Below are 18473 nucleotides of genomic sequence, written 5' to 3'. Positions count from 1 at the left end.
CATCAAAGACAATAAAATTACTAGAAATTAGAAAGAATTAGAAGACATATCAAAATGTGGTACTTGGTCCTCCTGGATCTCCCCCCAATAACTGAAAAATCAAAACAAAAATAAAAAAGTGAAGTGAGTTAATTGATGCCAAATATTATGGTGCAAGTGAACAGTAATAAGATCATTGCTAAGATGACAAAAGTTTCCAAAAATGACATCAAACTTTAGATTAATATTAGAGTAAACAGCCATTTTGGTTCCTTGGTTCCTGTGGTTTGGTCATTTTTGCCACTTTACTCTAAAACTCAAACTTTTTACATCTGGGTCCCTGTGGTTTCAGTTTTATTGCCATTTTTGTCCAAAAATGAAATTAGGTCATATTTGTGTTATAAAATCCTGCAATTTTATCATTTTCCTCAGGGGCAAATCAGGTCATATTTGTCTTATAAAATATGGTATTTATTTATAAAAAAGAAATGATCATTTTACCTCTGCGGAAAATGACAAAATAGCAGGATTTTATAAGACAAATATAACCTGATTTCATTTTTGGACCAAAATGGCAATAAAATTGAAACCACAGGGACTCAGATGCAAAAAGTTTGAGTTTTGGACTAAAGTGGCAAAAATGACCAAACCACAGGGACCAAAATGGCAGTTTACTCTTAATATTATTTCAAAGACTGGTTCGTCACCCCCCCCCCCCCAAAAAAAAAAATAAATAAAATTAATTAAATAAATAGTAATAATTGAAAAATAAAAGAGAGAAACTAGTGAATGTCAAATATATGGGTAACAAAAAAGTACCATTTATCTTCAACACACATATTCTATCTAATGCCTAGATTGGAACCCCCCGGGGCACTCTTGTGGGGAGATACAAGGCTCTTCACAAAGACAGTAAATCTCCAATAACTCGAATCCTCGGAAAACCATGATTCGACGTAATGAAGGAAGAAACTCTCATCTTTGGGTAAGCCCAAGTAGTGTACAATATTACGTTTCATGTCATGATGACGCGACAACATTTCCCACGACTCTTTTACATTGTACTTTTTCATCAACCATACATCGTGAACGACAGGAAAATAATCATTTCGACTAATTATGCACAAACATTCTTTGACAGTTCCTAGGTAGCTACTATGAGTAGATTCATATCTTGCATTTTCGGGTTGAGGAATTTCTTTAAATTCTTCTTTAGATAAATCATAAGAAATAACTAATTTCTTATTGTTTTGATCTTTTACAATCCAGTGAAGTGCACCATTGCATAAGATACCAGCCTTAGTCATAAATGTATACTTCACCTCTCCAACAACTCTCCAAACATTTGATTTCAAACTCAACACTTCAAAACATGTTTGATTCTTGCCTTTCTCCACCCCCATGACAACAATGTAATCATCTTTGGATATATCATAACCAAAACCCCGACATAGCAGAGGTAACCCGATCAACGACGGAAGTTTCAGTTGTCTTACCTCTCTAGTCAACGGATTGCATACTAAAAGTTTACAACTAACTAAACAAGAGATGATGCATACCAGGCCATTCGAAGAACCAACAAGACTGTAATAACCGTTGTAACGGCCATGGGAGGATGATTTATCAGGTAAACTAATTCTTCTACTGTCGAGTTTATTGTTGTAGCGATCTTCGTTGTAACTACGGTTAAGATGCCTATTAATGAAACCAGGACTTGTGATTAAAGAGTGCCATGACTTACAAACTCTCTTGCAACGGATAAGAAGCTTCACATCTAATCTTATCAGTATATGCTCAAGCACATCTGCATGAACAGACTCTGCCATTCAAACCCTAATTGTAGAGGCCTAGTCGATATCGATAAGGAATAACAAAATCAAGAAAATCAAGAGGTAATCTACAGTTTCTAAAATCAAGAGATTTATCAGTTGTTGCTTGGTCCTTCTGGGCTGAAAGCCTAGTTTGGTGGAGCCCAATTCCACGTTTTACTTCATTTTAAACATGTTAGGCCCATCAAAATGTTATTTCTGCATGTATTTCTTTGGGTTTTGACCTGATAAGTGATAACCAATTTGCAAATATAGACTATAGAGATATTACAATTCACACAAGTAAAAAGAAATAAATGGGTCATTCATTAAAACCATCAATTTTTATAAATAATTAATATCAATTAAAAGATAATTATAAAATTAAATTTAATATAAATTTAAATTATTCATATAGGAGATAATATTATATTTTAAAATATTTATCAGATTTCAAAATTATTTATCTTAAAATTAACAAAAGATGTACGCTAAATATAAATTAATATAATGTAAATGATTTATTTATTTTATTAAACTAAATTAGTTAAGGGTAGAACCTATTTCAAAAATGTTTATAAGGGGTAACAAAAATATTAACCAATGTTTATTGGTTCTATACTTTTATTTTCGTGTTCAACTCTCAACTCTCAAATACGGTAATCACTATGTTTACGTGACATTTATAAGAACCATCACCGCAATCACCCCATCCATCGTATATCGAGTTTATCCGTTAGTTTTTTTTTTAAAGATATAAATTTTTATTAGATTCATTCAACCCGTATAATAAACGAGTTGTTTTAAAGATATAACATTTTTATTTTTACCATACAAAATTACATTTGTGCAACTCGTGTAATACGCGAGCTTTTTAAAAAATATAACTTTTTTTATTATTTAGAGCTTTTTAAAAGTATATCTTTTTCTATTATGTAGTATATTAAATTAGATTTATTCAATCTATATAATAATGGAGTTTATAAAGATATAACTTTTCATTGTTTGATATATAAAATTATATGTGCTCAACCCGTATAAGACATGAGGTTCTTAACTGATTTATTTATTTTATTAAACTAAAGTAGTTAAGGGTAGAACCTATTTCAAAAACATTTATAATGGTAAACAAAAATATTAATCAATGTTTATTGGTTCTATACTTTTATGTTCGTGTTCAACTCTAAACTCAAATACGATAATCACTATGTTTACGTGACATTTATAAGAGCCATCACCGCAATCACCCCATCGATGGTATATTGAGTAAATCAGTTAGTTTTTTTAAGATATATTTTTTTATTAAATTCATTCAACCCGTGTAATAAACGAGGTTTTTTAAAGATATAACATTTTTATTTTTTACTATACAAAATTACATTTTTATTATGTAGAGCTTTTAAAAATATAAGCTTTTTTTATTATGTAGAGCTTTTTAAAAATATAACTTTTTCTATTATATAGTATATAAAATTACATGTGCTCAACCCGTATAACACATGAGTTTCTTATAAATGTTACTTTTTTCATTGTTTAATATATAAAATTAAATTTACTCAACCCGTACAATACACGCGGTTCTTAAAAATACAACTTTATTTTATTATTTAACTAGTCTTAACCTACCCGCGTTGCGGGCCAGTGGGCATAACAACGTGCTACCAACGTTGAGAAGATGGGGACGTAAAACCATGCTAAGTAGCATCGAACGAAGACCAAAACCGGGTAAAGCGTAAAAACACGAATTTCCAACACAAAGCGACTTACGTGACGTAAAACGTAGAAGGAGTCAAATATATAAGGATGTGTACTAGAAAGTGGAGGGGGGTAAAACAAACTTAAAAGACCAAATGTGACCACCAAATACGATTGAAAAAAAAACCATGACTGGCCAAATGTGACTATCAAACACTGTGCTAAATAGCAACGAACGACGAACAAATACAAGAAAAACGTAAAACAAAAACTAAAATTATTTAACCTCTGTGACACAAATTATAAAAACTAAAGTTTTGCTACAAAATGAAAAATCATAATGCAAAAAAAAAAAAACCAAAAAAGAAGACAAAAAGACAAAAAAAATATAATTTTCCTCCTATGTTATTAAAATTAAAATCGAGAGATTTAATAATAATAATAATAATAATAATAATAAGGATAAGGATAAGGATAACAAAATATTTTTTATATATAATATTAAAATTGAAATTAAGAGATTTATAGATAATAATAATAATAAGGATAAGGATAATAAAATATTTTTAAATAAAATATAATCGTGAAGTTGAAGGAGAAATTGCCACGTGACATTAATTGTAGTCTTTTATTAATATTTAGAAGATATATAAAATTAAATTCACAACCCATGTAATAAACAAGATTTTTAAATATGTATTGTTTTATTATTTGGTATATAAAATTACATTTATTCAACCCGTGTAATAAACAACATTTTTAAAAATATATATTTTTTATTATTTAGTATATAAAATTACATTTATTCAACTCATGTAATACACATGGTTCTAACCTAATACAGATATTACAATTCATACAAGTAAAAATACATAAATACTTTAGTGTTTAGACTTATATCAACGAGAATTGGCTTTATGGCAAAGCTGATAATTAATTAAGTTTAATGATACAATTCAAAGGCTTTTGTCTCAAGACTCATAAACTCCGTTACAATAATTCAAAATAAGCTACTCTAAATAGCTCTATAGATCCTAATAGTGGCGAAGCTAGCTCATTAATTTAGTAATATCCAAAAAAAATTAACGTGTAATCATACAATAAAAAATGATAATCAATAAAGTAAAACATAAAGCTAATAGATTTGCCCTCTTTTTCTTTTCATAGCTTGAAATCCTTCCACCAAATCGTCGTCTTTTAATTTATCAAACGTTTCTTTTTCGACCACACAAACCATAACATTGTTCAAATATTTCGGGTCATTCGATTGAGTAAACCTATCTTGACAACCTTTAATTTAGAAAAAAATCTTTCAAACGGTTGTGGTTGCAACCGGTAAAACCAAGGCTAACTTCACTACCCGATAAACCAAAGCACAAGAACTATGTGTTCGGTTTCACTATAAGATGAGCAAGATCACTTATTCATTATAATATTGTTTTGAGTCTTGGGCTAACTTTATCAGTTATATTTAGGGTCTCCTTTCAATTGTAATATTGTTAATTTGTGCTTATTTTATTACTCGGGCTTAATTATCCTACAAGTTATCGGGTTGTAAAATGTTTGTGTTTATAAAAAAAATGAGATTTTAGTAATATCAAGTATCCTATTTTTTGATTAGGGGGATCCTCGTATTTTTTAGAGGTATCCTTTATATAAAACCGAAAAAAAAACATTACGAATACAGGGTTGAGCCGTAGCCCGTTAACACTATGGTCCCGCCCCAAGATCCTAGTTGATAATTATTATATTTATAATAGCTAATAAGATAAACTAGAAATTTCAAATGTAAGTGTTTTTTTAATCATATAACTTTACCCGTTAGTCGACCAATATGATCTTCATGATAGTGTTATATGAGATTTTTTATTGTAGTTATGAAGGAGTAAACTTCTAGAAATAGGCAAGATTTCTTGAAGATTAAGAATGTCTAAAATAGTTAAGTGGTTGCCTATATACATCTTAATCAGGTTACTGAGGAGTATCTTGCATAGGTATTTGTCAAACTAATAACCAAAGGGCGGGCCTGTAGCCTACGGTTCTAGTGTCATAGATAGATTTAAGAGTAGGTTTAGAGAGTGAATGAATTAACCGATATGGATAAATTCAGAGGGTTTTCGTGACTAACAGAAAGTGGTTCGGTTTTAATTGGTTTTGGTTTGGTTTTCAAATGACAAAAACAGTGGTTTTGGCGACAAATCATAACTGCTCAAAAAAGTGACATTACATGTTCATTCATTTGGCAGGTTGGGATGCTATAGGTGTTTAGATATGGATTATTCAAAGGGTTTTCGCGACTAACAGAAAGTGTCTGTGACAAAATCAGCGACGCGGCATACCATCTCTCACAAATCTAAGAGCAAATTCAAATTAATTCAGAAATTACACCCTGTCGTTAAGTGGTCTGATAATTAGAGTTCAACGACACTTAAGGTTGCCGCTATGTGATGAATTTAATTGTCATTCAAAGGGTAACCGCACAACCAAAACTCTATTTCTCTTTATATCCATCTATCTAAGCAAAGATAAACACTAAACAAACTATTATTGCAATACCATAAATTTAGGCATAAAGAGATAAAAGACTATACAGATGACTGCATATTGCATATAATGATACTTTGTTCACTAGAATATCATGACCCCACAACTGCTACTTTATTCATCATATATATAGAACACTCGAGCCAGAGCCGGCCCAAGCCCAAGCCAAATGAGGCTAGGGCTTTAGGCCAGTGGCGGATCTAGGATTCCGATCAAGCGGGAACGTTTTATAAATAGGCGGTAACGAAATCGAAAAAACGTCAAATTTTTCCAAAATTTACACTAAAAACGTCAAAAATTTTCTGACCAAGCGGTAGCGGGCGCTCCCCCTTGTATGTGTATACATCCGCCCCTGCTTTAGGCCCCAAAATCTACAGGGCCTCAATTTTCCAAAAATAAAAGTTATAAGTGTAACATTGGGCTGCAAGTCTACAACATGTTCGTGATATAGTAAGCTAAAAGGTCTTAACTGAAATTAATTTGCTAGTTGATTAATCCAGAGAAAGTGTAACATTATATTCGACTACAAGTCTATAACAGGTTTGTGTGTGTGTGTGTGTGTGTTTTTAATCCAGAGAAAGGCCCCAAATTTGTAACAAGCATTGGGCCACTAAAATGGCTGAGCCGGCCCTGACTCGAGCCAATAACCAAGATAAGGTAACCACAAGAAAATGACAAGATCCCAATAGAAAATCACAGCCCAATGGCTCAAGAAGAGTGAGACATTTCAAAGACACAGCAAGAATGCAAGTGAATGAATGTCAAATATTAACTAATTTAAGATAAATGTATTGAACAGTTACTGAATCTATGATAGACAAAATAATTATTAGACTGATGACAAATCTCCCCTGTTGAAAATTTTTAAAGCATCAAATCATTGCACTTGATCCTGGATCTCCCCTCTCAACTGAAATATCAAATAAAGAAAAAAAAGGGAAGTGAATGAATGCCAAATATCATCATTTTTTTTTCTTAACAATTTATTGCACCTAAATACCATGTAACCTTGCATTTTCAAGAATTTGAACCCGCCCACTTTTGTGAGGGGCAAACACTATACGTCTAGATCATGGGTGCCAAATATTAATTCAAAGGGTGAATAGAACACGTTTAAAAACCATTAATGTTGAGTTACTTAAACACGAATTCCTCGAAATAATCACTCACAAGATACTAGAAACAACTAGAAGATAGATTTATACCAGAACTCTTGACATCTAGATTGCTTCAACATCATCAAACTCAGGCATTTGGTCCCTTGATCAACTGCTGAGGAATTAACGACATACCAAGAAGAAAAGTTAATGAAGGAAAAATGTAAGGATAATAAGAAATCAAAAGTGAAGGCAAATTTCTATGAAAAAAAAGGAAATATATAATAGATAGAGCCCACCTTGGCACTCCTATTAGAATGGGGAGAAACAAGGCTCGGCACAAATATGGGGGTCGAAATATAATCCCAACCAACATGAATTGTATAACACGAGGTCGGGGGTAGAATATAATCCTCATCCTCCCGCGGTGCTGTCAATTCGTGTACAATATCATAGTTAATCTCGCGATCATGTGGCAGTAGTTCCCACGACTCTTTTACATTGTACTTTTTCATCAACCATATGTCATGAACATTATAAGTATACCGACATTACGGAAATGCACAGACATTCTTTGACAATTCCCAGGTAGCTAAGAAAAGTCCATTCAAATCCTGGATCATCAGGTTGTGGGATTTCTCTAAATTCCTCTTTAGATAAATCATAACCAATAATTATATACTTCTCGTTTTTATCATCTCTGAGAATCCAATGAAGTGCACCATTGCATAACACACCATCCTGTTTAAACCACCATCCATATTTATATTTCACTTCTCCAATAACTCTCCACACATTTGATTTCAAACTCAAGACTTGAAAACATGTTTGATTCTTGCCTTTCCGGGCCCCTACGAAAACTGTGTAGTCATCTCTGGATGAATCATAACCAAAACCCCAACATAATAGTGAACTTATCAAACCGGAATAAGGTCTCAGCTGTCGTACTTCTCTGGTCGAAGGATTGCTTACTAAAACATTACAACCAAACTCAGATTTGATGATGATACATACCAGGCCATTGGAAGAACCAACAAGCCTATGACCATAAGTAGGTGCTAAAACAATTCTTTGACTGTTCTGATGACCACGACCAATTTTTCTATGTCCAATCTCATTGTTGTTGCGATCTTTGTTGTAACTACGAATCAGATGACGATTGATAAAACGAGGACTTGTGATTAAAGAATGCCATGACTTACACACAGTCTTGAACCGGATCAGATCCTTCACGTCTAATATTATGAGTATCTGCTCAACTAAATCGTCATGAGCAAGCTCTGCCATTCAAGTTGAATGTTGAAACCCTAACAGGAATGAAACGAATGGAGTAAACGTAGAGGTTATATACTTTCAATTTTGGGTAATTTACATATTTCCAATACTTTAGTAAATTCACAGATTTGGCCCCTCACTAAAACTATTTATATGTTTGGTCCCTCGTTGTAGAGTTTGCTTCAGCTACATTTTGTTGTTCTATTTTGATTGATGTTTTGATTTTTGTTGTTCTATTTTGATTTATTCATAGAAGACTACAAGGTTCACCCCATATTTGAGATATAATTTAGCTATATAGAAATTTTAGCGATATCAAGGTGTTGGATAAGACTTTGTCTTTCTAAGTGGTAGTAGTAGAATTAGAGACTTTGAAAATTCAAAATAAGTCAAAGTTTATAAATAAAGACTTTGAAAATTCAAAATAAGACACAATTAATGGGACGGAGGTAGTAATAGAATTAGAGATAAAAAGATATAATGTAGTTAATTCTCTTGAAGATGAAAATAGTATATTGTTTCATTCCAATCATCAGGACAAATTACATAAGGATACCAGGTAGACGAGCAACAAACTGCGCCGCCATCCCCTTCTGAATAAAAAAACACTAATCTACTAAAAACAAAGCCTCGCACCTGAGGGGTCGAAAAGTTGTTGTGGACCACACGCTGAACTCCAGCCAAGAACCGAACCGCCTCCGGCGCCAAGGAGCCGAACGAAACGCCAGAGGGACAAAAAGATTTAGAGAGTGTATGAGTTGTCATTAAAAAAATAGTTAAATAAACCATTCCCTTCAAGCTCATTCAATTCTTTCACAACATGTCAAACTTATACCTCCATCGAACCATGACTTGTTTAGTGTTTCCGTTGTGCTACTCCATGTCAACGTATGGCTCACACATTGCCACCAAAGTGGACTTCACCCTACCATCAAATAATCACAATCAACTCACAAAACATTAACGTATACCCGTAGATGTAATATGTTTGAGATTTTGAGTGTCGTTAATATGATTTGATCACCGAGCAATTATGTATTAGCATCAAGATTTTCAGTTTTATAATAGATCAACATATGGATTTGAGTTGAAGTTAAAGTGAAGAGTAGTTAAAAGCTTAGAACAGTAGTAAGGTCCGCGGGTAGACGAACGAAGTCAATCGGAACCATCGGTTACCTTTTGAATCAAAGTAGCGACGAGCCGAGTATTACGACTACAGGGTGATTTAGTTAACACTGAAAAAATATACTGTTTAGTAGAGGTGCACAACCAAAATAGATCCAGGTTCAAAGCCGCATCGTAAAATTATTCACATTCAAAGCTGGATCCTAAATCGATCCTGAAACATTCTCATCTGACCCCCTAGTTTAAAACCGCTTTGAGTATATACACTTCGAATTTGGTCCGGAGAAATGCTAGTTATATAATACATAAAACTGGTTTGAGTATCCAAACTAGTGGTGCACAAATCGGGTTTTCTGAATACCCGGTTCCGGGTATGGAACGGGGTTCGGGTACGATCGGGTTCTACAAAATCGGGTATTGACACGGGTCGGGTCCGGGTTTTATATAAAAAATGTATACCCTATATACCCGGGTTCGGGTCGGGTTTCTAATACCTGCGTATTATAATACCCTATTTTCGGGTGCGGGTAGGGTCGGGTATGGATTGGGTTGGGTTCGGGTTCGGGTTTGGTGCGGGTATGCCTCGGGTATTCATTTCTTTTGGATATATCATAGAAATATAAAATGCAAAATCTTTTTATTTCATAAAACATAGAAATACATGACACCTAAATAATCATTGAACTGGATCGAATAAGATGATGAACATAGATAGCTTCGAATAACTTATAACTTGATTGTCTTCGTTTATTGTTCGTCATCAAAGACCCCTTTTATAGGGTAGAGAGATACAATGTAAACCGAACAAATGATCATAATACACTTTCTAAAGGCTATATAGCCGTTACCAAGGTACAAAACTCGAAAAAACACAAAAAACGAAAAAAGCTGAACAGGGTATTGGGAAACCTGGACCGGGTATTGAAAAAACTCGGTTCCGGGTTCGGGTTGAAAATGGGTATAAAATAACCCGGTTCCGGTTTCGGGTTTTATAACAGAAATGCATACCCAACCCCTACCCTATGGCTAGGGTCGGGTTCGGGTTCGGGTATAAAAAACCCAGGTTTTATAATACCCGGTTCCGGGTTTTATTTTCGGGTCCGGGTTTGGGTTTTTTGTGCACCACTAATCCAAACTAACCCGCTATGTTGGGCCGGCCCAAGCCCAAAGCTATTAAAGCAGCTGCTCTCTTTCTCTGGTGTTCACTTATATTATACACCTCTTATTTGGAATATTTTCCACCAACGAGAGCAAGGCTTACATTAGGCAAATGGTTAATCCTGGAGGGAACACACCACTTGATGAAAGGGACAACGGACTGATTTTCCCTACCTGTGGCGTGTCTAATGATGTTCTGTTTTGTAGACCTCTTTCCGGAGCTAGACAACGATTCTCGGAGACGTCACCCTATAGGAGAAGATACAAAACCATACAGCTAGGATTTGTTTCTTCTATTATCATTATTGGAAGTTAGATGAATGTTAAAACTCATTAACTTGAGTTTTAAAGTTCTTCCCCGTAAATTTTCGATCACACTGACATGGTCTTATATTTTGAAAAAGTTCCATAGAATTAACACAAGAAGTGTTACTTAAATGCTCCCTTCATTCAGCATTCTTTCGTTCTTATAACACAAGTACCGATTCAGTTTTCACTTTAATATATATAGTAAATTAACTAATTGCTACGTGATATCCAACCGAGCGGCCCAGTTTTCAAGATGACATTTGCAACTTTCTTTTAGTTTCTAAAGAACCAACCCCAACTACAGCATTCGGTTTTGTAATTGTACCAGACACTGATCATTTATTAAAGGAAACCAGCAACAACCTAGTAATAAGATAAATAGCCGTTTTGACCTGTCGTTTGGCCACCCATAAGCATAAAGGAAACCAGCAAAGTAAAGCTGACATGGCAAAGCTGTGACATGCGACAACTTGACAGCTAGCTTCTACATCAGCAACACTGGTACTACAACGATATTTACAATATGACTCTTATCAGTCAACTTATTTTAGTTCAAATACCTTTCCAAGATGACAATGGAGGAGTATCTGAATTTTTCCAGGTATAATGCTTGTATGCGTATCTATCGCCCAACACGGCATCACCTGAAGCAAACGATTCAAGTTCCACTATCTCCGCTGGTGTTAGCTTTACAGACAAAGATCCAATGTTTTGGTTCAAGTTTTCATGCTTAGTGGTCCCTGGAATTGGAACCACATCGGTTCCTTGGTGGTGCACCCAAGCCAGTGCTAGTTGAGCCGCGGTGCACCCTTTCCTTATAGCCATCTCATTCACTCGCTCGAATACATTCTTATTGTGCTCAGCATTCTAAAACCTTGGATTACCCTGCAACAAGTCTCAATACAACTTAAAAGTATGTCGGAAGTTTGTATAATTAATTAACATATGAAGAGTATCATAATCGACAACTTTTGTATATTGCCCATATCATACCATCCTAAAATCGCCCTCTTTCAAGCTTTTCACCAATTTAGGACCGCTAGCCAAGAAACCCCTGCCAATAGGACTGTAAGAAACAATCCCAATGCCAAGTTCTCTACAAAGAAGACCGTAAAAATTAGCATCAAAGTATATTAGTTTGGATTTTGATTGTGTCACATTCGGATTTCCCTAAAGTAGATCAAACTCCAGAAGATCACCTGCAAGTAGGAACAATTTCATCCTCCAAATCGTGTGCCCATATAGACCACTCGGCCTGTATTGCTGTTATCGGATGAACAGCATGAGCCCTTCTAATTGTTGAAGCACATGCTTCCGATAATCCTATGTACTTCACTTTGCCTTCCTCTACCAGTTTCTTCAGTTCTCCCATCTGTGTTCATTACATTTTGTCACACATATATAAAAGCGTTAACTCAGCTCTATCATGGGCGAAGCTTGACCCGAATGACGGGAGGGGTCGAAAACGTATATACCAAAAAATTTCTATAGAAGCGGGGGGTCGAAAACGTATATACCTAAAATTTTCTATATTAAAAATACATATATAACACTACTGAGCGAAAAGTTCGGGCGGTCGGCGCCCTCCCCGCCCCTTCTATACTTCGCCCCTGGGTACTATAAGAGTAACGGTGTTCGATATTCGAATCGAACAAGAAAAACTCGAATTCAGTTCGATATAAAGGATTTGTATTTTCGAAATCAAATTCAAATTTGTGATTTTTGATTGAATTAAAAATAAAAATGAGAATTCTAACTATACATACAATTTCTGATATTATTATTTATATAACTTTAATAATGAGCTATTTAAATCCAAAACGAACAAATTTACATTTTTAAGTTGGATCAAATCGAATTTAGATTCAGTCCGAATTTGAATAGGTTTTTTCCAATCGAATTCGAATTCAGCTTCAAAATTTCAAAATTCTAATAACTCAAAGTAGAGAGACAAACCGTGACTTCGATTGGTACACGAGTGTCAATCCTATGAGCATAGTAGAGATCAATATAGTCAACTTCAAGTCTTTTCAAGCTAGCTTCACAAGCTGACCGGACATACGCCGGATCTCCACAAACGTCCGGCTTTCCATCCGTCCATCGTATGCCGAATTTCGTAGTGATTTGAACTTTCTCTCTGTATCCTCCTTTCAAGGCCTGCAAAAAAGTATAACATTCCTTTAAATTGAAATGATAATAAGCGGCCCAACACTAATCTGAGCTTTGTAAGTATCGACCTTGCTGATGAGGATCTCATTGGTGTGTGGGCCGTAGGAGTCGGAGGTGTCAAGGAAGGTGACCCCAGAGTCGATGGCATGGTGGATCAGTTTGATCATCTCGGGTTCGGATTTTGGTGGTCCGTAGTTGGTAGATAAGCCCATACAACCCAATCCCTGTGCTGAAACAATCAGACCTTGTGAACCTAGTTTCAGTTGTGACACTTCCAATGAGGCCATGTGTGTAAATGCTGCCCAGTGTGTCATTTGCTGTGACTTTTTATATTGAAGGAAGAAGATGAACTCACTGACCAGGTCATTGCCGTACAGATAAGATTCGTTTAACAAATCTATCATGAAATATATATATAATTCACTGAAACACATTGGCTCTAATAACAATGACAATTATAAATAAAAAGTTTAAGTAAACAAAAAAAAGAGAGAATAAAAAGAAGATATCCCTATGTTAATTAGGCAAGCCAAAAAAAAGCAACCAAATGTAAGCAAAACTAGATCTAAGAAAATGCATCTCTAATCCAATGGCAGATACCTCTAGCCCCTCTGATCCCAGCTTAATTTTCTTTATCTGATTTTTTTTTTTTCTGTGTCTGCTTCTTGAAACTCTAGAAAATTTTGATTTTATAAAACTTAGGGAAAATCACTATAAACATTTATTTTAAACACGTTCATAAGACAATTCAAACAAATGAATCAAGAACAAAGCTTAAACAAACTAAAATTGCGATTGTGAATAATACATACCTCTAAAAAAATAAATAGATAAAATCTCAATATAGAATAACAACTCTATATGAGATACTTTGTTTAGTGAATGTAATTAAGTTAAACTTCTCCATGTAAATTAATATACCCATCATCAATTCAACATAAACTGAAAAAAGTGTTAAAACTAAGAAGTATTAAAAAATATATTACTGAATCCATCAAAGACAAGAAACTACTAGAAATTAAGCAGAAGAAAATTAGGAAACGGATAAACGTCCGCTTGGTCCTCCAGCTGGATCTCCCCCATTAACTGAAAAATCAAAAAAAAAAAAAAAAAAAAAAAAAAAAAAAAAAAAAAAAAGAAAGGGAATTGAAGTGAGTGAATGCTATATATTATGGTACAAGTAAATTGAAGGCTAAGATAACATTAATTCAAAATTTATTATTTCAAAGATTTATATTATTAAACTTGTTTTCAGTGGAACACATTGGGTTTATATATGAATGGCAAAACGGGTTCAGGTCAAAACGAACACACTTAGAAAACATGTTAAAACTAGTGAATGGCAAATATTTGGGTACTACCAAGAAAGTACCATTGTCTTCAACACATATGGGTTCCATCTATTTCCTAGATCGGAACCCCAGTAGGCGCCGCCTGGTCTTGTGGGGAGACACAAGGCTCTGCACAAAAATAGGAGCATCAATAAAAGCCAAATCCTTGTAAAACCATGATTCGAAGAAGCAATGGAGGAAGAAACTCTCATCCTTGGGTAAGTGCAAGTAGTGCACAATATTATGTTTCCTCTCATGACGCAATGAGTTAAGTGACAACATTTCCGATGACTCTTTTACATTGTACTTTTTCATCAACCATACGTAGCCAACACAAGAATACGCAAATTCTTCTTTAGATAGATCTGTTGGTGCACTTGTGTCTGTACTTTGTCTGTATTCGGTCTGTATGTAAACGATGTCCTTGGTAGTCTGTAAGTTGACCAAGTCAACTATCCTCCTAGTTTGACTTGGACAACATTTGAAAGATGTTCTGATCGAAGGATAGCCTCGAAGGATACACCTGATCCTTCGAGGTGATCGAAAGATATGGTTCGACCATGGTTCGACCATTAGACCTCGAAGGATGATCCTTCGAGGTCCATGCTGATCTTTCGTGTGAACTATGATCGATAGATGATCCTTCGGACCATCTATCAGATCCTTCGATCAAGACTTCATGAGCTGGGTATATATACCCATGCATGTGTTGAGTTTCAGTAGAGACAGACACAAGACAGAAAGAATACACACTCACAGGCTGAGAGCATTCTGTCCAAACTCACACACACACCTTAGAGAGTTTATAGAACATTTCTGTAAACATTGAGCTTGTAACCGAACCCTCATTGCATTAATACAAGTTGTGTTAATCGGTGAACTTGTGTGTTTGTTTCTCTACTTGCTACTAACTCGGTTTGCTTGCTAGCTTGGATTCCGCACTCGCTAGTAGGTTTGTATAACAAGGTTTAGGTTCGTAATCCTCCACGAAATAGGGACCTACAAGTGGTATCAGAGCTAAGGCTCTTAACCTTGTTTAAAACCGGGTTTTTACAAGTTTTGGTGTGTTGAAACACTTGGTTTTGCACTTGTTTTTACTTGTTTTCTTGCATTTTCTTTGAGTAAAAACGTGTCTAAACTAACCGGGAGTGTTTAAAGTGGGGTTGGGTAACTTGAAAAATTGTTTTAAGTGATTTTGAATTTTCCGGCTATATTCCGGTTCAAAATTCCGGTGACTGGTGTTGAAGATAAGGTTGCCATTTTTGGGCATTGTTTTTGAAAGTCAAAAAGTTGGTGAAGATTTGTGTGCAGAACATACCTTTCTGCCGAAAGTACTTCACCAACCCATCACCTTTTTCACCAACCTTTCACATCTGATCAGTCTGTGTCAGAGGTCTCGAAAGATATCTTTCGACATCGAAAGACTATCCTTCGACATCTGTCGATCAAGGAAGGCTCGAAAGATTGTTATCCTTCGACCCATCCTTCGAAGTCTGAGTCATATCCTTCGAGAAAGGAATCTAATCGAAAGACAAGTGTCCGAAAGATAAGGATCCTTCGTATTGGTGAATCTTTCGAGATCTGTTGTTCGAAAGATAAGGATTTAACACGAAAGATAAGGATCTTTCAAAAGGGAATCTTTCGTGTTCTTGAGTCTTTCGAGATCATTGTTCGAGAGTCAACAGTAATCTTTCGAGTACTGTTGATCCTTCGAACAAGGTTGTATCTTTCGATTGTGGTCTGTTTATAGTTAACAAGTTTCTGTGATTTCAGATCTTTCGACCAGGATCTTTCGGTTGTGTTATCTTTCGGATCATTCTAACTTAGCATTTATTTTGCTTATCTATCATGAATCCGAGTTGGTGGGGAAGTCCGGCTCCAGACAGTGGTAAATACATGAATACCAGTCAATCTCCATCATGGGCCGAATCTCCGGTATCTACATCCTCACAAACAAATGCCACTCCAGCTGGTCAATGGGCGTTTGTTTCAAATCAAACTCCGAGTATTCAAAGTCTTCTTCTAAGCGAAAGTGAAACGGGGCCACCAAGTATGGGTTCGATAAGCAGGCTGTTAAGTGCTTCAACTGTGGTGAACGGGGCCACTTTAAAAGGGAATGTACAAAGCCAGCACAGCACGGGAATCAAAATCCCTTCAGAAACCGAGGCAACCAGCAGAATCAGAACAGAAACACTGAGCGGTCATTGGTGCCTGCAAATAACCAAACCAACCGAGCACTTGCAGTTCAGGTGGATGAAGGTTGTGACTGGTCAATCCAGTTGGGTGGTGATGCTCCTGATGAAACAGCATGTTTTGCTCAGATTGTGAAGGAGCTAGTTCACACCAGTGGTGGAGAATCTTCTGCCAGTGGTGGTGAATCGTCTGAAGATGAAGACTCCTCTGGATACAGCAGGAGTGCTGATGAAGAATCATCCAATTCTGGTGATGATTATGTGGGTGAGACATCGAATGCAGCAATCGATGCAGATATTGATGAACTCTTGGAGGAAGCTGCAGCAGAAACTCAAAGAAGATCTATTTTGGTGGATCAAGCTGCTTATACTTCGTCTTCTCTCCATTCAGCCTTTATGGCTAATGTCGACGGTTCATCAAGTCAGGTATGTGTCGATGAACCCACTGCTGTTAATTGTGATGAATGTGCTAGGTTGCATGCTAGATGTGCTGAAATGGAGAAAAGTATGTCTGAGTTGCAAGGCAAACATGATGCTTTACAAGCTAGTTTGTTTGACTTGCAAGACAAACATACTACTGTGAATGAGAATTTGAGTGACTTGCAAAGCAAGCATGAGGCTTTGCAAGAGAAATATGATGTGACATTCGTCCACAATCAGAAATTGACTGTGGATCTCTCTAAATGCACAGAAGCCAACATGTTTTATGAAAACCATGAAAAAGGATTTAAGTCAGTAATTGAAACATTAAAGAAGGATAAAACTGAACTGACTAAAATGGTTTCAAGAAAACAAACTGATATTAATTTGTATATATCTCGCCTTGAGAGTATGCAAAAAGAGATGGCTTGTGTGAAAACCGAAAGTGATGCGATCCAACTCAAGCTAGACAGTTATTTGAGCTCTAGCTATGTGTTAGATCACATCATTGACGTTCAGAAGGAAAAGAGAGATGTCACATGCATTGGCTACAAGAAGTGTCCACCACCAGTGAGACATAATTATGATGCCATGCCTGATGAAGAGGACAGGGTATTCTTTGAACCTTCTGTGCCTCTAGATGTTAAGGAGTTTGCTGCAGGACTCGGATACCAAAAGGAAGTATCCTCAGATTCAGATGTGTCAGCAGATACATTTGTGAGTGCTGAACAGAATCAAGATCCTCCAGTTGTGATTGAGGATGCTGATTCGTCTGATGATGAATCTGATGATACTATCCCAGCAAAGTCTGATGCGGTAGTCAAAAATGAGGACATACCTCTTGAGAATCACATTCTATGTGATCCCCCTGTCAAACCCGCTAAGACTGTTGCAACTGAGTCCTCGTCTGAGAAGGAGTCGGAGAGTGTGAATTTGCTGTACACTCTAGTTGGTGATGATAAAATTTACTCAGACAAAGATTTTCCCATTAAGAATGTTAATCAATCCTTAATCTGCAAAGTCTTTGAGAATTCGACAAGTAAGTTCTTGGGAAAGGCAGGACCTAAAGTTACAGTCACACAGTGTCCTCCAATCCCAAAGGCTGAAGTTCGAAAGCAATTTGGCAACAAGAAATTGCCAACAGTGCCAACACAGCAAAATCACACTAAACCCAAAGGTAAAGCACCGGCTCCAGTGCAAAAGAAGCCGAACCAAAAGAAGAAGAAGAATGTTAACTTTGTGAAATCGACGGGAACGGACAAAATCGAAAAGTTTGAAAATCAATCTAACTTAGATTTTGTCAAGAAAGCTTTTGTCGAGAAAAGAAATGAACCAAGTAGTTCAAAACCCAGTACCTCGGATTCACAAAGT

At 35.7% G+C, this 18473-nt stretch overlaps 1 protein-coding gene and 1 pseudogene across 1 annotated transcript; both read right to left on the bottom strand.

Moving 5' to 3' along the window:
• Positions 1-821: 821 nt before the first annotated feature.
• Positions 822-1805, bottom strand: LOC110901071 (F-box protein CPR1). The gene has a single exon (XM_022147926.2). The coding sequence runs from the start codon at positions 1803-1805 to the stop codon at positions 822-824; it is 984 nt and encodes a 327-aa protein (XP_022003618.2).
• A 9606-nt stretch (positions 1806-11411) lies between these two features.
• LOC110927261 lies at positions 11412-14286 on the bottom strand (annotated as a pseudogene).
• Positions 14287-18473: the final 4187 nt, after the last annotated feature.

This window comes from Helianthus annuus, chromosome 2 (assembly GCF_002127325.2).
Source record: "Helianthus annuus cultivar XRQ/B chromosome 2, HanXRQr2.0-SUNRISE, whole genome shotgun sequence".
NCBI classification, from domain to species: domain Eukaryota; kingdom Viridiplantae; phylum Streptophyta; class Magnoliopsida; order Asterales; family Asteraceae; genus Helianthus; species Helianthus annuus.
The sequence above is the reverse complement of the archived record's forward strand: the minus strand, read 5'-3'. Positions and strand labels throughout refer to the sequence as shown.